This window comes from Sander vitreus, chromosome 14 (genome assembly GCF_031162955.1).
Source record: "Sander vitreus isolate 19-12246 chromosome 14, sanVit1, whole genome shotgun sequence".
Classification (NCBI taxonomy): Eukaryota; Metazoa; Chordata; class Actinopteri; order Perciformes; family Percidae; genus Sander; species Sander vitreus.
The window spans coordinates 15,034,904-15,053,357 of NC_135868.1; the positions used below are offsets into that span (position 1 = coordinate 15,034,904).

General features: G+C 39.9%; 1 protein-coding gene across 2 annotated transcripts; it reads right to left on the bottom strand.

Annotated features, from left to right (window-relative positions):
• Positions 1-327: 327 nt before the first annotated feature.
• On the bottom strand, positions 328-16,822 carry tpd52 (tumor protein D52). 2 transcript variants are annotated; one of them, XM_078268612.1, is made up of 5 exons: positions 16,681-16,822; positions 4,399-4,526; positions 3,752-3,900; positions 3,241-3,342; positions 328-2,207 (listed from the first exon to the last, which is right to left on the bottom strand). In XM_078268612.1, the coding sequence occupies exons 1-5, from the start codon at positions 16,697-16,699 to the stop codon at positions 2,195-2,197; spliced, it is 411 nt and encodes a 136-aa protein (XP_078124738.1). In that variant the 5' UTR covers positions 16,700-16,822; the 3' UTR covers positions 328-2,194. The 2 variants fall into 2 exon arrangements, with proteins under 2 accessions (XP_078124738.1, XP_078124739.1); XM_078268613.1 differs by lacking the exon at positions 328-2,207 and having other exon boundaries at positions 3,237-3,342.
• Between the last annotated feature and the right edge of the window lie 1,632 nt (positions 16,823-18,454).

An 18,454-nucleotide genomic window follows, 5' to 3' on the forward strand; every position in this document is an offset into this window, starting at 1 on the left:
GGAGCAGGATATGACTGTAGTCACACCTTTAAAGGTCATGTTATCTGATACTCAGAGACAATGCATTCTATTCTGTTCTTCTGAAAAGGTGCTAAGAGGTGTTGATTTTCATGAAAACATAACTAAGAGAGTGCCGAATGAACTAGATGAGAAGGCAGACTAATGAAAAACTGACTCACAGAGAGCTGCAGAAACACAGATGAGTGCGTTTTGTTGTATATAGGTCAGAATGGTTTGCATGAATGGAATACATTTTATGTGTTTTTTTTTTTAAATCAATTTTTTTTTTTTTTTATATTTTTGAACATATAGAACAGACAAACACAATTGAACAAGAACAATACATTTTATGTTTGAATTTCAAATACAGCTGTAATGTCATCAACTATATGGATTTTCAATTAATTGTTTTAGTCTTCTATGACAGTAAAGTACATCTCATTGGTGTTTTGGATTGTTTATTGTACAAAAGAAGCAATTTGAAGACATCCCCTTAAATTCTAGAAAACATTTTATGAGTTAATAATCCACAGATTCATTGATGAAAACAATTGCAGCTTTAATCTCACACATCCAGACCTGCATCTCATCAAATTCTGGAGAAATTGAGCACAAATGTGCTTAAAAATTGGTGGAGAGACAGTGGTGTGTGATTATACCAATAAAGTACACTGGACAGAACGTATTTTTACGTTTCTGAATGCTGGTGTTTCCAAATTCACAGCTAACCGTTGCTGCCTCTGGTTTCAAAGGTGCATTTTATCTCCATATATTCTCAAGAGTTTTGCTAGACCTCCGTCAGCTTGACGAAACAGAGGTCTGTCTAGGCAAGATTGTAAAAGCTGCAGCTTCACCGATAGCTCTTAGTAGTAGCTCTTAGCGGCCGTTGCTCTTGACAAACTCATGGTGCACACTTGAGACCTTTTTATACAATCCATAACATGAAAATGCAGAACTAAAGCGGAACAAGTTTCTCTTTTCTGTGTAGCACAAACACACTGTGCAGCGTTTACCTCTCTCATGTTTTATTCAACACGTGTAGCTCAGAGGGCACCACTGTGTGCCAGTCACTTTAACACGAACTTCCCCTTACCTCATGACAGGCATACTAGCTGAATGTTGTAATGAGTGCATGCTATCCGACAGCATTGTGGAGAAGAAAGGGGGATATTAGTGGTCATCTTAGCATAGGGCAGACAGTTTTACACAGACTGAACAAAGGGAGAAACACAAAACATACAGTACAAACCCTAATGTATTCTACTTTATGTTCAATCAGCGAATGTTCTAAGTGCATACTCTACATCTTATAAATCCCGCTTTATCCCATTTAGATTGATTGTGTATTAACACAGTGGGTGTGTGCAAGCCCTTTGTATTATGGGGGAATATCTTGTCCACACACACACACACACACACACACACACACACACACACACACACACACACACACTTTGACCCCTGCCCTGACCTCCACTAACTATCCCACCCCCAAACTAGCTCTGTGTTGAGGCTCATCTGTGAGGCTGCATTTCACAGCACACTGGGGCTTTGAGGGGCCTAATAATCCTGTTTGCAGCTCAGTAATCCAGAGAGAAAACGGATGACAGGATTAGGATCTAGGGGTCAACTGGAGCTATATCTCAAATGGAACAAACTGTTGCTGTTTTTCTAAGCCTTGTTTAAACAGGAAATATTAACAATAATGTATTGGTAGGTATTAGAGTTGGCACTTTGAAAGCAGAATTTAAGGACAGAAAATCCATACAGTATATTAGATATATGGCTACCATAATATAGCCATGTTATGGTAAGGGAAGATAGTAGGGAAAGCTAATAGTTGTGAGCTGTAATGTGATTAGAACGGGCATTTAAAATTATAAGTGGTAGAATTGGTTATTAATGGAGGTACCTAATGGCATCAACATATCTGACCCACAACTGTATACACAAAACACACGCTATTACCACTACATTTATACATAGATATGACTGGTTGCAGTTTAAGCAGTAGAATTTGGTAAATTACATGCAGAATTATTTGTTTTCGTGCCAAATGAAATAGAAAGAAAGTAAGAAAGAAATTAGAAATATTTAGGGACTAAAATCTCACAGCCTAACTAAAGGCCCTGACACACAAAGCCGTCGGCGGTTGTCGGCGTCGGCTGAACAGCCAATTCATCTTATTGGCTGTTCAGCTTGGAAACCTGAGTGAGGAAAACAAACAAATGACTGTGACAGGCTCCCTTAATTTTTCATCTCATCTGATCAATCCAATACACATAAGAACTGTCAAAACGGGTCAAAGACTACGTTCAAATGTTCCTTCTAAAATATTTATTCCAACATAAAGGATCTCTACATACCTACACATTACAAAATAAACGTTTAATAAACTAATATCCTACACCATGATATTTAATATCAAGACCATAATAGACCTCTCTCTGAACCCTCTGCACCGCTAAACAATTAGCCCCATAGCAAGCACGCTATCTTACCAGCCAGCCGGCCAGCCTCTAAATTAGTAAAATGTAATGTTTAATTCACACGCTCTTGTCAAATCTCAGGAAAGCACATTGCTATCGCCAGGTGAGTGACATGTTTGTTTGGCTTATTTTACGGTAACCAGTGTATAATGAAGGCATGTTGGGTGGAGGAAATTAGCAAGCTAACGTTAGCTAACGAGCCAGCTAACGAGCCAGTAGCGGGCCATTCTGTTGCTCTGCTCCCACTGTAGGGAGACTTCTTTGCCGATAGAAAGGATGACAGCCCGGGAGAGGCTGGCCCGGTACCGCTGAGGGACCGTAGGCTCTGTTAGGCTCTGCTAGAGCAAACGCTGTTTTGTTGTGGGTATATCATAGCAAAGGTATCCGGTTTCCCTTGTGTTGTTGAATGATGAATAGATTACCGCCGCCTGCTGGTATGGTGAGTTATTTCATTGCACGCATGCGCAAAACGTACGTGGTACTTGGCAGTCGGCTGTAGTCTGTTTGGTGTGTTCCAGTGCTAATTTTTGGCCCAGACAAAGGCGACGAGGGCCAACGAGAGGCGACAGCACAGGTGGCCGTCGGCGGTAGTCGGCCTTAACTAGCACTTTCAAATCCCTGGGCAATTTCTACGAAATAATATTTCAGGTCGCTCAGTGGAACAAAGGATACTGGGGTCTCTCAAAGATTCGGTGCTTCACAAATTATCATTCACTTTTAAAGTCACGCTGATGTCTCCTGTCTGACTCACCTGACATCCTCAAGCTTCCTGGTGATGGCTGAGCCCACATTGGTGAACGCTGCTGTGGCCTTCAGGCTCGCCTGAGACAGTGTTTCAGACGTCCTCCTATAGCTGAAAGAGAGGAAGGGAGACCGAGAGAGAGAGTGAGGGAGAAGTGATGGGGATCAAAAAGAGAAGATATGAAAGTGATGAAAAGAGAGCTCAAACACTGAAGATGGCATTAAAGTCTTAACTAAACTAAACTGTTTGCCAGGCAGCTGATCATGCTTAAAATAATAAAAAGAAACATTATCAAACAAGCAGCAGATACATTGTCTTGGAGAAATAGGATAATAAAGCTGTTGGCCATGAGGTCAAAGGACAAGCTACTACAAAAAGTATCCCATAAAAGGTATAAATGCCTATACTCACGAGGCAAAAGCTTGATTGGCAAGGTGTCATAATGAGAAACTATGTAACAAGTGAAATATAGTGCGCTCTCAGGTCAAACGTCAGCATACTGTGGTAGGTAAGCACTTACGCCGTGGAGGTGGTGACCTCCTGCCAGGTTTTGGTGAAGTTCTGTTTCAGCTCATTGAGAGGTGTGATGCCCAGCTTCCTCTTAATGTCCACCAACTGCTTCTCCTTGGCTGCCAACACCTGGGACAGAGTCAGGATCTCATCCTCAACCTACACACACAGTTAGAAATGTGTATTTTTTTTTTAGGTTTAAAATCTACACAATATGCTTAACCAATTTTTGTATTAGAGCTGCAATTTAGTCGATCTTCAAAAAATGAATCACAAACTGAATCGCAATCAAAAAAATCAAACATTCCTGAATCCAACTTCTCCAATGTGTGGATTCATTTTTCATTTCATTTTTTCCTCCGTTGATGAATCACAACAAACAAGATCACCAATACACTCTTGGCGAAGGAGGTGCTGTAAATATTAGCTGTCACGAGCATCCAACATCTGAAACAAGGTAAGTGGTTGGGTCAGCTACAGGGGCAACAAGGGACCTGAAATGAGCATCTTGTTGCTATGGAAGGCTGTTATGTGAACACAACCTGGCCTTGTTTGAAATTAAAAGATGCTCAAAGCATACATACACTAGACTCAAAAACCACAATCAAATTTGACTGAACCAAGACCTGTTTAATCCCTGATCCCTCCTGTCCTGACCTTGACCAACTCTTCTTGTAACTCCTGCCGCTCCTCCTCTGTCATGGCGGGGGGAGCAGAAGAGGGACCCACAGACGTCACGGCATCTTCTCCCACCTCTGGGACTGAGTCTGGATGCTGCTGGGAATCTGGAAGGCAAAATATATATATTTTTAGATCCATTCGTACCTCTCACTTGGCATGTGTCCGCTTTGAGGCTGGAGTCTCATCTTTTTGATAGACATGTTTACATGTTTGTGCCCATGTTTGATGTGTGACAGTGAACAGGTGGTATGGGAGGGGAGGCTGATGTCTGAGGTTGTCAAACTCTGCTCAGTTGTCATGCTGTTCCCCTGGAGGATGAGGAGGAGAAAGGAAACTGGTAGTAGGTGAATATGTGAAAAGTATCACAGAGTAAGACTAGGAGAATTAAGGATGCTTAAGATGCTGATTGATGATAGGTGGCAACCAAGAGGGACAAGCAAAACACTTTATCCATCTCACACGCATAGTCATATTTTCACTCCACACACATACAGTATACAGTCAACACACTTGTCTTTGATGTTGTCGTCTCTGACAGAGCTGTGCCCAGTAGGAGCAGCAGTACATCAATAATACAGATAACTTTCTAGGTGGAGACATCCTAGGCTTAGACAGCATGAGAGAAAAGCAAAAGGAGTTCTGTCTGTCAAAAGGACAGCAGGGGAGGAGGTACTGGGCCAGAACTGAGCTGGAACAGGGAAACACAAACGTGTCTCTGAAGTCATGTTTCTTCTCATCTGGTCTTTCAAGGATTCAGAATAAAATAAAATATAGAAACAAGGACAAAAATAGGATGGAGTAAAAAATAAAGAGGGAACCCAAGAGTTGAACAAAACGGTGTGAGGGGAGGATTAAAAAAAGGCACTACTAGAGAAATAAAATTGGGACTATACTGTGCCATTACCTCAGCAAGGGGGGAGGCAGTACTTAAGTTTAGAGTGAGAAGAGGCCAAAATAAACCTGAGAGTAGATTTCGTTAATGCACCGGCCCTGTAAATTACATTTAACTTCTGAACCCACTAACATCATGGTACTAGAAAGAATACTTGGGTTGGCCTGGTACATTGCCCCTTGTAAATACAGTAGGCTAGTAAACTAAATAGTACGGTTTAATTACCCATAGAATGAAAAAGAACATATTGTTCTGAATTTGCCTGGTAGTTCTGGTTATCATCTTATTCAGAAAATGGTATGTAGTTTAAATGTCATGGAAAAGGTCGACATTTTGGGAAATATGTTTATTCACTTTCTTGCCAATAGATGAAAATGATGTCTGTCTGTAAAATGTGAAGCTAACGCCAGCCGCTGGTTAGCTTAGCTTCAAATCTGCCTACCAGCATCACTATGTTCTTGTAACTTTGGCACCTTTTCTCGTTTTTCTCCCTCTTACATACCAAAACAATACTTTAAAACTGAGACAGCATACTGACCGAGGACAGAGATACCAGAATCACAAGCCGCTAGCAATATGTATCCCACGAAGACTAGAGTGGAATTGCCTCATAGCTGTCTGGAGAGCTGCTCAAAACGTTTCTCAGCCTTCCAATCACAAGGTGTTAACATAAACTCAGAACTGGGCTGTGCCATTACTAGCTCCAACATGAATTAATACCATGGGAATAAGAAGCGCTGATTGGATACGTCTCAAGTGAAAATATTTATGTCAAAACATGCACGAGATCCCCAAAACAAAATCAGTAAATCATTTTACAGAGAAAATACTGTAGAGGCGGCATTACAGTAATTCAGTTGCACATTGTCTTTTCAGCCTTTAGCCCTGCTCACACCCCCTCCCCCCATATTAAATAGTACTTTTATTTTGATAACCTACATTATGTTGCTTTTTTGTAAGATTACAGTGAACAGCTTCTGTAGGCTGAGACCTCCTCTTAGTTATCTGCTATGTACAACACACAGAGTCCTCACATCCTCCGCCCGGCCTCTCCCTTGTGCTTACCTCTGGTTTTAACAGCTGGCGAGCTGGGCGGCGTGTCACTGTAGGCCGGGGAGAGGTAGAGGTAGCTGGCGTTGACTCCTTGTTCAAAGTCAAACGGAGAGTGGTATTCCTCCAGGGGCTCCATGTTTACAGCTTGGAGTGTGTTTGTCTACCACTACCTAAGCAAAGCCAGCCGAGTGCTGATTGTCTGCATGTGATCCAGGCGCGTGTTGGCTCTGTGTCTCCTTGTTGACAATGTTCTGGACTCTTGTGGTGTGTGCGACAGCGGGACACAATATCCAAGTGTGTGTGTACGTGGGAGGAGGTTTTGTATTGGCTTTCAGGTGGTTAAAGTGAAAGTACAGTGAAGCAGGATTCCATTTTCTGTTTCTGCAGCAGGCCAAGGCGTTGTATACCCTCTGCTCCTTTCTTGCTGTTAATAAGTTACCTGTCCTTTCAGGCAGCTGTTACACACACTCTCTCCACACACACACACACACACACACACACACACACACACACACACACACACACACACACACACACACACACACACACACACACACACACACACACACACACACACACACACACACACACACACACACACACACACACACACACACACTTCCTCTCTACCGTAATCCCAAAGGTCAATTCTCAATCCATCCTTCAGACATCCATTTGCACAATCAGTGTCGTTTTCAGATGCTAGCCACTGTAAGTGCTGCAGTGATACTCCGGTTTCAATACTCTTAGGTTTCTCTGTCAATTCCCTCCCTCACTTTCTGTCGTCAAGCTTATCCAAGGAGGAAATAAAAGAGGTCCCATTTGTGTGGGCTGGTCACATGATGTGTGTGTGTGTGTGTGTGTGTGTGTGTGTGTGGGGGGGGGGCTTTGGGGTGAATAGCATTGGCTGAAAAGCATAATCTGCAGTGTCCCAGATTACAGCGAAGCGCTAATCCAGGGTTGTCAGTCCACCTTGGAGCCGCAGTAATGCGAGCCAGCTAGAATGGAGTGGAGAGGATGCTAGAGGCTACACTTGGTATTGTGTGTACTTGAAGAAAAGTGCTCTGTGCGGTGAAGAGAGCATGTACATGTACAAGTGCCACTGTGTGCATTTGTATGTATTATACATTAGAAAATCCACATCACAATTTCTGAACCCAAGCTGATTTAAGTTAGTTTGTTTTGCCTGTCCAACAGTCCAAAACCCAGATATGTTTATTTTAATAGAATATAATAAATTATATATCAGTGAAATTCTGGCATTTTTATTTAAAAATTACTTAAATGATTAATCATTTATCAAAATAGCTGCCAATTTATTTTCTGTTGATCGAGTGTGTTATCGACTAATCATTTCACCTCTGGTTTATACATGCTGTTATTAAAGCTGTGGTAGGCAGTTTATTTTTGCCGTTGTTCAGAAAAACATCCATAATAATCTTTCAGCATATTGTAAATCAAGTGATCTGAGAGAAACCTAGACTTATGCACCTGCTCCTTGGCTCTGTGTTCAGGCTTTGGTAAATCTAGCCGTGACGGGAGACTGGCCAATCACAGGTCATTTCAGAGAAAGAGAGCATTCCTATTGGCTGTTCTGCCAATGCAGATGTGCGTGCATGTTCTCTCGGTGAAGCTTCTGTTTACCATAGCCAAAGACTCAGGGCTGCAGCTAATTCAAGGCCAAACTATTAGATAAGAGACTTTATTGCGATCAATCTATATACGTACTGTATGTGCATATAGGAATGAAATTGTGTAGAAATGCAGTCCAGTTTATTGTCCAGGGAGCGGACATTCGCTGAGCTGGTCTGCTGGGGTTAGCCTAACCCTAGCTCACGGCTGTGGCTAATTCAAGTTCATGTTTATGTAGTTAGCTAGAACTGTGAATCACAGTATGTCATCTCGAAGGGCTTTACAAAGAAAACGGGACACTCATTCATATATGCCATCGGATGAAATGATTGATTTGTACTTTGTAAATGTTACTGTATGAAGCCACTGCATGCCTGTGCTCACCTGATAGGAGGGCTATACAGAGAGGGGATAGGGAGAGCTGTAGGAAGAGGGCTTGCTTTACTTCAAATTTTAGTGTATTTTAGAATTCTATTTCCTGCAGCTTTAACATCATTATCACTTCACTTGGTCACAAGAACACAGTATATAATCACTCAACCAGATAAAACATCAACCCCTGCAAATTCTGAAAGTAGTCTTCATGTCAGGTCGCGCTAAAGCGTTTGAAGGAGAGATATGAGGCAGGAATTCAAGCTGCACAAAGAGAGGAAATATGCAAGAATAGGTCATGCCTCATTTCATTTAGACATTCACGGACATTAGACAGCAAGCTTGTACAAGCACCTGCTGATACTCTCAATGCTGCAGTGAAATGAAAAAGCAGCCTGGTGACATTCCAGCGCTAATTTTATTGGATGTAGATGCTACTAAGAATTTAACATTGCCCTGTAAAAACCATAAGGTTTGGAAGAAACTCATCGTGAGAGTACAGTGGAGCTGTATTGATCAGGATAATTTCAGGTTCCGAGTAGGAAGCATGACTAAAATTTGAATGTAAACTTCTAAAATTATTCTGTGATCTCAAAACAAAACACCTAGGTGCCAAAATCAACACAGAAGTTTGCTCTGGGTTGAAAACTGACTGCTAAAAAAGAACTGTAAGGATAGAAAAGGCAGCAAATCAAGCACCCACAAAGTCAGTCATTCATGGAAACTAAAAAATTTAACTGGATTTTGACTCATGCCATCACTCTCCATTACTGAAAAGGAAAAGCTATGGTTTTGACAATGTTAACATCAACATGTGAAAGCTAATGAGAAAAAAAAACTAACATCTGGGGCCTCATTTATAAAACTGTGCGGCGAATTTGCGTCAGAAGTGGCGTACGGACGAAACATAGGATGTGAGTACGCACAGAAATATTCTGATTTATGAAACCGTGCGCACACACGTCCTACGCCGGTTTCCCCTTATAAATCACATTTGACTCTTAATGTGGCGCAGCTTTGGCGGCTTCATGTCACGCCCATAGTTTCCCTTAAATAGTCAGTGAAATGCCCCAACTTAACATTCATTCATTTCATACCGACATCATGCGCAGAGAGGAAAACAAAGCAAAGGACTTTCACTCAATGTGAAGCTGTAGTTCTTGTTAGAACCCACTAGGTGGAAAAGAGGAAAATATGTTTAGAGTGCAAAGTGTGGGCATTACTAATAACAAAAAAGCTGTAGAGTGACAACATGTTGCAGACGCAGTTAAGCCTCATGAGGTCGGACCGTGGCCCAAATTAAAAAAGAAATGGTCCGATATTAAAGTTGATGCAAAAAACACCTAGCACTAAACCGAGAAAGTGTTTTTGCCACGGGACACCGGAGTAGACCCCTCTTGAAGTGGGACAGGCACGGCGTGGTTTCTCCGAGTGCTCCTCTCTAGAGCTTTTTATAAATCTTAATTCTTGCGTAGAGAGAGCGGCGTACGTCTTTTTTTGTGCGTACGCCACGTTTATAAATGAGGCCCCAGATCATTACAGAAATGTTCACAACCATTAAGCCAATTTTGAAACTAACTCAGATGAACCTTTTTCTGTACACTGACTTCCTGTCCACCACTCCTCTGTGGTTAAGAGCCAGACAAGCATGATTGTGTGATCTTCTCCAGGAAATACTTCACATTAAGAGAGGACGGGACGCTATCTTGGAACAATTGAAGCACTGGGGGACAAATTCCACAACCGTGTCAAAGTGAGGAGAATGGAGTTTTCCATTTTAAACTTAAGATGTGTGTACTATAAAAAAAAAAAAATATGAAAGGTTGACATTTTGTATATACGTAATGACAGAAGTGATGATGTTCTGTACAATCCAAATCACTTGGGTCACGCAACATTAACATGCAAGGCTTACTAATGTAATTGTGCTGAGAGTCTCACATAGACATATTCAACAATATGTTGTTTTTCCACAGTAAAAAGACAAATTTGCAAAAACAGATATCTCTGTTTTTATTTATTTCCTTAATTTTGTGTGTGTGTGTGTGTGTGTGTGTGTGTGTGTGTGTGTGTGTGTGTGTGTGTGTTGTGATATCCAGGGAATATAAATCAGATTAGTGTTGGTTTGCAAATGAACACTTTGATTATTAATGTTGAGATACATTTTTATATCACAATTAATACTTAATCAATACTCAACATTACTTCCACTCTGCAGCCCTGCTCACCAGTTCGTCGTAGCTTATTCATGAGCGAAATTGGATTCATGTGACATTTGTTAAAAAAGAAAATCACTGGTATGCTTGATTTGGATAGATGATTAAATATTATGAATACAAATATTACAAACATCACAAATTTGATTGATTTTTCTTGGATTGGATTGTTTATTTGATTTATATCAGAATCAGAAAGGGTTTTATTGCCAAGTACGTTTTTTAACACATACAAGGAATTTGTTTTGGTGTTGTTGGTGCACGTCACACATTCTTTAGATTGAATATTAAACAATATAAGTATAGGTACAAACAATATAAGTATATTTACACAGTATGTATTAAGTTAAAAATAAAGAATAAATAAAGATATAAATAAAAAATAAAGAGCATTACAGCAGAGAGAGAACAGTGGCATGAAGGTGGAGTGTCAAAAACAAAAACAACCCATGGTCCCCATCCATCCAGACTGTAACCAGGAACAAACTGCCATTTTCAAGTAGTTAATGAACCACTGCATGGAATCCATTACCTTACTATTCATGGCATACTCTGTCACATGATTAGCCTAAAACAAGAATCATGAGACAGACAACTGGGGGTGCAGCGAGAGTGCCAACAAAATTCACATGACACGTGTATCATGGAAAAACAGTAAGAAGAGCAAAGAGTGGCTACACCTCAGAGGGAACACAGATACTGTACATGTGCCATACAGTAAATATACGCTGGTTTCACAGTGGCACTACGTCTACACTATGCTAGCCGGCTGCTAGCTGTAACTTCATATTGACCGTACTGACACAAAAATGGTATCAATATTCTTATGTAAATCTCGGCAAGAAAGCAAATAAGCATATTCCCTAAAATGTTGAACTATTCCTTTAAACAAGGTGAACCTATTAAGTCATGTTAATTCTTCAAACACAAGGTCTGACAAATGCAGACTTATCCCAGATACACAAGGGACCCTGAGGCTGAAAAAAAATCCTGTTTCCTTAGTGACAACATGGCATCATGACTTTGCGTAAATATACACGCCAACTTTCTTAAAGGAGAATTCCGGCCAATTTTTACGTTAATCTTGATCGCTATAGCAGCTAACGGCTAACGGCTATCTGGCTGTACACACTCACCGGAGGGCAGCTAGCAGCTAACAGCTACTACCGCACTACTGTTTATTTTAGGGGGGAATACACTTCAAAACGTGACATGACCTGTCCTCTGGAGGACATAGCCACACCACCACCGCTCCGTGGATTGTTATTGGGATGATTATTACAGAAGCCTGTCTGAATACACTCACTGGACGGCAGCTAGCAGCTAACGGCTATCAGCTAGCAGGGCAAGCTAGCTACCGGCAGGATCGATACAAGGACCAGGGTAGGTGAATTTAAACAATGTCTGAGTTGAAAACGCATCTTGTTGACATGTAAGGGCCATGTTCATGTGGCACAGACATATTAATTGCATTTTGTGTCTGTTAAGAGGCACAAAGGCACTGTAAAACTTGCCCCGACCACTGCCGTTTTAGCTCAGGGGACGCTTGTAGTACGTAGCTGCAGCTTCTCCGTGTTACCTGCACTGATTCGGGTCGGGGTTTTTTCTATCGAAAGTACTCGCGTAGCTATAGCGATCAAGATTAACGTGAAAATTGGCTGGAATTCTCCTTTAAGCCAAGTGGCATGTTATCTGTACGCTTTTTCAGCTATCCGCGTGTATATCTACACTGTATAGAGCGGGCGTACACGTACACCACTTGCCGTGTTATCACCACTTGGTGTGTTATAAAAAGAAGAACGTGTTATCGCAAGAAGAAAGCTACGGTTTAGTTTAGGAAAATAAGAACCGGTTGGGTTTAGGAAAAGAACAACGGGATTGGATTTAGTAAAAGAACAAAGCGACGGTTGAGATTATTTTCGCCCTTTCATACTACTCGCTACGGCGTAAATTCACACGCAATCGCAAGGTAATGTAAGTCAATGTAGGCCAAACAGCGTTGATAAACACGCTAAAAAGCGAGTATGCGTCTTTATAACGCGCCAATAATGGCATACGAATTGGTGTGTCATACATACGCCATTTCATGAGATCAGTCTGTTAGTGAAAAGAATTACCCTCATACAATGTGCACAGTCCCCCCATGGTCACATCATGGCTGCAGTTTACACCCACACACCAGCTACTATTAATTAAACAGGAATTTAAAAGTTAGATTTTACCCAATTGTGTCTTAAAATTGGCACCCTGTGCTTTAGGTTTTGACTGCCTTGTTTCAAAATATGTCCTTTAATAAACAACTGAGTTGAGAGGGAAATAGCAAATATCTCACAAGAACAGAGGCACTGGAAAACTGTCTGATGTGCAACAAACAACAATACAAAGGTGTCGAACATAGGGCCAGAAATTCCAGTCTCTCTGGAATCAGTATTTAGACCTGCAGTTGTTTTTGGCACAGTATTTGTAGGTCTCATTTATTAATATCTAGTGCATCTCTGAAAAAAAATAGTGATTTAAAAACAAAAAGGGACTGAATGAATAATGAAATCTTAGGTTAAGTTAAGGGTTGCTCATTTATACCCCCTGTGCCCCATTTGACAGTGAGGCCCAAAGTTTCTCTCTATAGTGTTATGTTAAAAGATACTCCATCTGATGCCACAGCTACTAGACAGGTGAGACATCTGCTTGGCCAAATCTCACAGGTTCATGAAAAATTCTCCCAAAAGAAGACATACAATGACAAGGAATGAAATGGCCAGTGCATAATATGAGTTGACAATTTCTACAGTTTCTTCTTTGTGTTAGAAAAGTTTTGTAACAAAGACGATTAAAGACTAAATTTTTGTGCTACATGAAATAATTTATGCATGTGACTATATTCGGGTTATAAAAGGTACAACTTGTCTTGTCACAGTGATTTCCATTACTCTCACTCATTGCTGCAGTAAGCTGAGCATAGTCCAGAAGCTTTAAAGAGTGGGAATATTCAGCCCATTATATAGAACATAGGGAACATTTTATACCACAGATGTCAAAGTTTGCAAATAGACAGGGGGATTTCCCTTTCATCTTTGAGATGAAATGTGTCAATCCAGGAGTGAGCTTGTGAGATGCTAGGATGGCGGCGTTTAAAAAAATGTCGTATAAACATTTTGCCAGATTTGATGTATACTAGAAATTGGGGAAAGTACCTGAACTTTCTAGAGGGCTCTTAAAAAGCTTTGTGCTTGGAAAAGACGTGTATGATGGTGTTGTCATTTACACATATGTTTATTTGGTTTATTGTCTATTTTGTTACTATTTTGTTGAATGGTCTGGAATATTGTAGTTACTGTGTCATCTTCTCTTGATTTGTGTCTGGGTGGGTGGGGATTTGTTTATGTTGCGACTCGCAAGTTGTATTTTTTTGTATTTCGTTAAAAAATTGTTAATCACAAAAAAACAACATACATGGACATATTTTGAAAGTATGATTTTGTTCTGGCAAAAAACATTTCTAACACAAACAACTCAGCTGCTGTAGATGGTTAGGGGGGGGCTGTTATCTGGACAGACTTCTTCTGATTGTCCACACAGCTGAAAGCAGAGTTGTGCCTCACTGAAATCTAATAAGGCAGAAATGTTGGCCACTGATCATGATCCATCTCATTAGATGTCTGAGTTGAAAAACAAGATAGATTGGTTAGCCTGACCGTTAGATTTTTTTATACTGATTTGAGCCGTAAGACCGTAAGCTTCTATCAAGGAGGCAGAAAATACCAGAAACAGATTACATCCAAAAGGTACAGATCATGTGTGACTTTTCTTGTCAAGCTATAAAATTCCACATTTTTTTTAATGTAGATACATGAAGTGAGGTATTCAAGAGTATTTTAATGGAATAACACCTTAAGGGGAATTGCAATAACACTGGAATAAATTCCTCTGAAAGAAAGATTATTTTTAGCAATTAAATCAGGCATATGTGAATTTTTGAAATATAGTACAAGTGAAGCATGAGGCCTCAACATTAAACGTGTTGTTTTATTTACAGACATTTACACTGTAAGTAAAAATGCATACAAATACCACAAATGCTAACAAATCAATCACGTTTTCCACAATATATCACATGGCCAAACTATGCGCTAGTCCCTAAAGACAACCTCAAATTCTAGACACTATACTATAAGGCCAGAACTACTGAAGCAAAGAAATTCCAACTCGAGCTAAAAAAAAAGGACCCATATGATCTGAAATTACTATGGGAAAATCCATTCAACAAAATTGTTCTATGTACACACAAGCAGAGGAAAGCAGACTCCACTCCCCTGACAGCCCCTTTGAAAAGCACCAGTCAGAACACTCACTATGCACACTGACCTCCCTCCTCCTAAAACCTGCTAACCTAGCTCCTTCTCATCCTGTTATTTGTAATGTTTTACCTGAAATAGCACACTGATTGTGGAAGAAACTGATTCAACAAAATCAAAGGGGAGATCTGTAATGATACAATATGCTTCAAAGTGCCTTTTAGTCTCAAATACTGTTGACTGAGCAGGCTGAAATCCAACAGGTGACAGTGACAAGGAAAACCCTTAACAAGGACTAGATACAGATGGTGCCGGGATACAGCAACCATAGAGACCTGCATAAAAGCGTGACAATTGGAGGAACTTCACCGTCTGTTGCCATGAGAGTGTGACTATATAAAAAGAGAACTAATCAGTTCCTATGATGATATTTGGTACACAATAACAACTAGGAAGGATGAAGATGTACTTGTGCTACATAACAGAAGGCCATAACTGTTTTTCTATCAGTGTTTTCAAGGTCACATAAGGACACAAAAAGACAAGCCATTTGCTGCCTGAACTGCTGGTACATCAGTTGCACACACAGCGAAAAAATAATGTAATGTTTTAAGGGAAAACCTACACTACCAAAGAGGAACCATGGTCACAAGACAAGCAGGCAGAAAAGTAGAGACAATTTGCTTTAAAATACATTGAGATGACATAGAGACTGACAGGACTGTCTGGCATCAGGAAATGACATTTCTGCAGGGGGTTTATGCTGGCAGGAAATGAGGTAAGGGCTGTGCCTTGTTTACCTGGCATCCCCTTGAGGTGAACAAATAAACCTCTGTCACTTGCTTCTTTCCACAATAACTACAAGGTCATGTTGTGCGCAAATAAAATACAAGAAAAGTGTTTTTTTAATCAACTAAACCGAGTCTTACATACAAGCTTTATTTCATGCAAATTTCAAATTTTCTTGAACTGCAGCAAAACAGATGAGAAGCAGCTATCACAATAGGCAAGTACATGTAGGCCTACACAATACTGGAGGATGGGTGGGGAAGTGGTGCCGAGATATGAGAGAGCAGATGGCTGACTAGCAGAAATGGAAGGAAAATGTTCAGGTAGGTGTAGGAGAGGAAACAAGTCAGGAATGGTAGAATGCATTCACAGCATAGCTGTGGTTTAACCACTCACCTCCTCTTTATATCTAAATACTTGTCCCACACGTGTGCCTGTTTGACTTAACCAACAAACCTCACAGCCTTCCAACATATACTGATAGGTAGGGTATGTGCTACTAGAAAACATGTAATAAACTGTCCAACGGGTGTAAAATATTTGTTTAACAAATATTTAACATTCATTTTTCACCATAACTAATTACAATCCCAATACCACCTCATCAAATTGTTTCATTTTATCAAATCTACACTAAATTTACCTTTCAGTGCCTGTCAAACGTTTGGCCCAATTATTGTTTACTTTAATGAAAATGACTTCCTCGTTTATATTTTACTGAAGTAACGTTGGCTCAACGTCTGGTTACATGTTGTAATGCATGTTGTGTAATATTCTACTTCCTTGATATTTTTGGCACCTTTTTGGTGTATCCGAAATACTTATTTTTATTTAAATCATTGTTATCTCTGTCACAAAAATGCACTTTATTTGAGTTTGAAAAGTAGCATATGTTCTCAACGGACTTCAGTTACTGCGCAAAGTTAGCTAGTTTGCTAACTTTAATGTGACAAAAAAAGTAGTTTTTCGGTAACAACATAGTCACGGAGAGAAATGTCAGCAAATGAATTACCTTTCTCTGCATCCTCCATTGTAACGTTACTGCTGAGCTTTGTTGTTTCTGGTAGTTTTTATGTTCAGAGTCTGCAGGTTGTTCACTTGGCTGCTGCAGATCGTCCTGCTCGCTCATGTTGCTGCCAGGAAGCTCGCCGTGCGGGGTGGGGTTCGCTGTGACGTCAGCACGCAGCAGTGTAAACAGAGGCAAGCACGTGGATCAAGTTTTACACCGTCAACAAGTCTGAACTGCATGACGGCACGTCATTATTTGATTGTTCTTTTAACTGTACAACACAAATTTAAACATGCATATCTGTCATACCTCAGTTATACATAGTTGTATATAAAATGGTAGTGAAATTCTTCACACTTCCTCTAAGTTCTACACATGTAAAACAACAAAAGTGTTAAAGAGCTAGGCTATTTTTGAAAATAATACAGAAATCCTTGTTAAGATATAGTCTTAATTAACACATCATACATAGAAAAGTCTATTATATATATATAATATATATATATATATATATATTATATATATTATATATAGCATACTACTCCCCAGGGCTGTAGAGATAGGTCTCGCAATGCGAGACTAATTACATACAAACCTGCTTTTGGAGAGACAGAGACATTTGTGGTGTGCCATATTTTATGTTAATATGTTAAGTTTTAACCCATTGTAATTGTATACAGAAGATACAATATCAATGAAAGAAATGTTTGGAATGCAGCTTTTACATGCATATCATTTTTTATTATTTTTGTTGTTGAATTTATATTATTGGATACATTTTTGTTAATTTCACATTTTCATGCTTGCTGTGCAAATCTGTTTCTATTTATCATTTTTGGTTTGGCTGTTGCCAATGACATACCTCTGGAATTAAGTAAAACCAGTGGCTATGTTGTCAATCCAACATATCTACTGTATGTTTTGAAACATGTCTTAGAAACATTGGAACTTGAAGGCAATAATTTAGAGAGTTCCTACTGAACTGGACCATCAGGTTTTATTCCTGCACTATGGTGACATAACCGCCTGGTAGGAACCACGATTTATTACCTATAGCTGAAGGCATACCAGTGGCAGAAACTCCATCACTGATACCTTACTCATTTATTTCATATCTGAGAGAACAGTTTGACAGTTTGACAGTCCTATTCAGTACAGGGAAATTAAATTTGTCAAATGAATGCAGGTGTTCATGTCAAGTTGATAGCCAATGCTTGTGTGAGCTGGAGCAAGAAATAGATACACTAATTGTACACGGCGACATGCCTTATTACCACCTTGGGAATTTAACTATTATAGTGTGATACAACCCCCATCTTATTGTAATCAAAACCTTGGTCAAATGCCACTCTTGTTCACACACTGTGTGCAAAGCCCCTAATTGGACAGCACTGAAACTATACACCCAACTATGTCATACACTCACAAAAAGAGAAAGGTGTTCACATGAAAGAGTGCCACCTGCTGGACCTGATCTTGACGACAGGGAACAGAAACTTGAGATAGATGTTAATATATTTGAATACTTTACTCTGGGCTATAACATCTCACTGGTCTCTGAAAGATGCCAATTTCACATCTACTTGATCACAAATCACATGACTTTATAACTGTCACACAAGTTGTATTATTATCTTATAACTGTATTTTTTCATTATTGAACACATATATCCTAGGATAATGAATAGAAACAGAAAACAGAAACTATGATATCATGGTGACATACACTCTATATTATGCTTGTATGCATTGGACAAAAAAAGTTTGCATTGAGTGT

Excerpts from the sequence above, each read along its gene's own strand:
- tpd52 (XM_078268612.1), bottom strand. Across the intron at positions 3,901-4,398 it reads TACAAGAAGAGTTGGTCAAG|GTTGAGGATGAGATCCTGAC; the intron begins GTCAGGACAGGA and ends CTGTGTGTGTAG. Across the intron at positions 3,343-3,751 it reads GAGGTCACCACCTCCACGGC|CTATAGGAGGACGTCTGAAA; the intron begins GTAAGTGCTTAC and ends CCTCTCTTTCAG.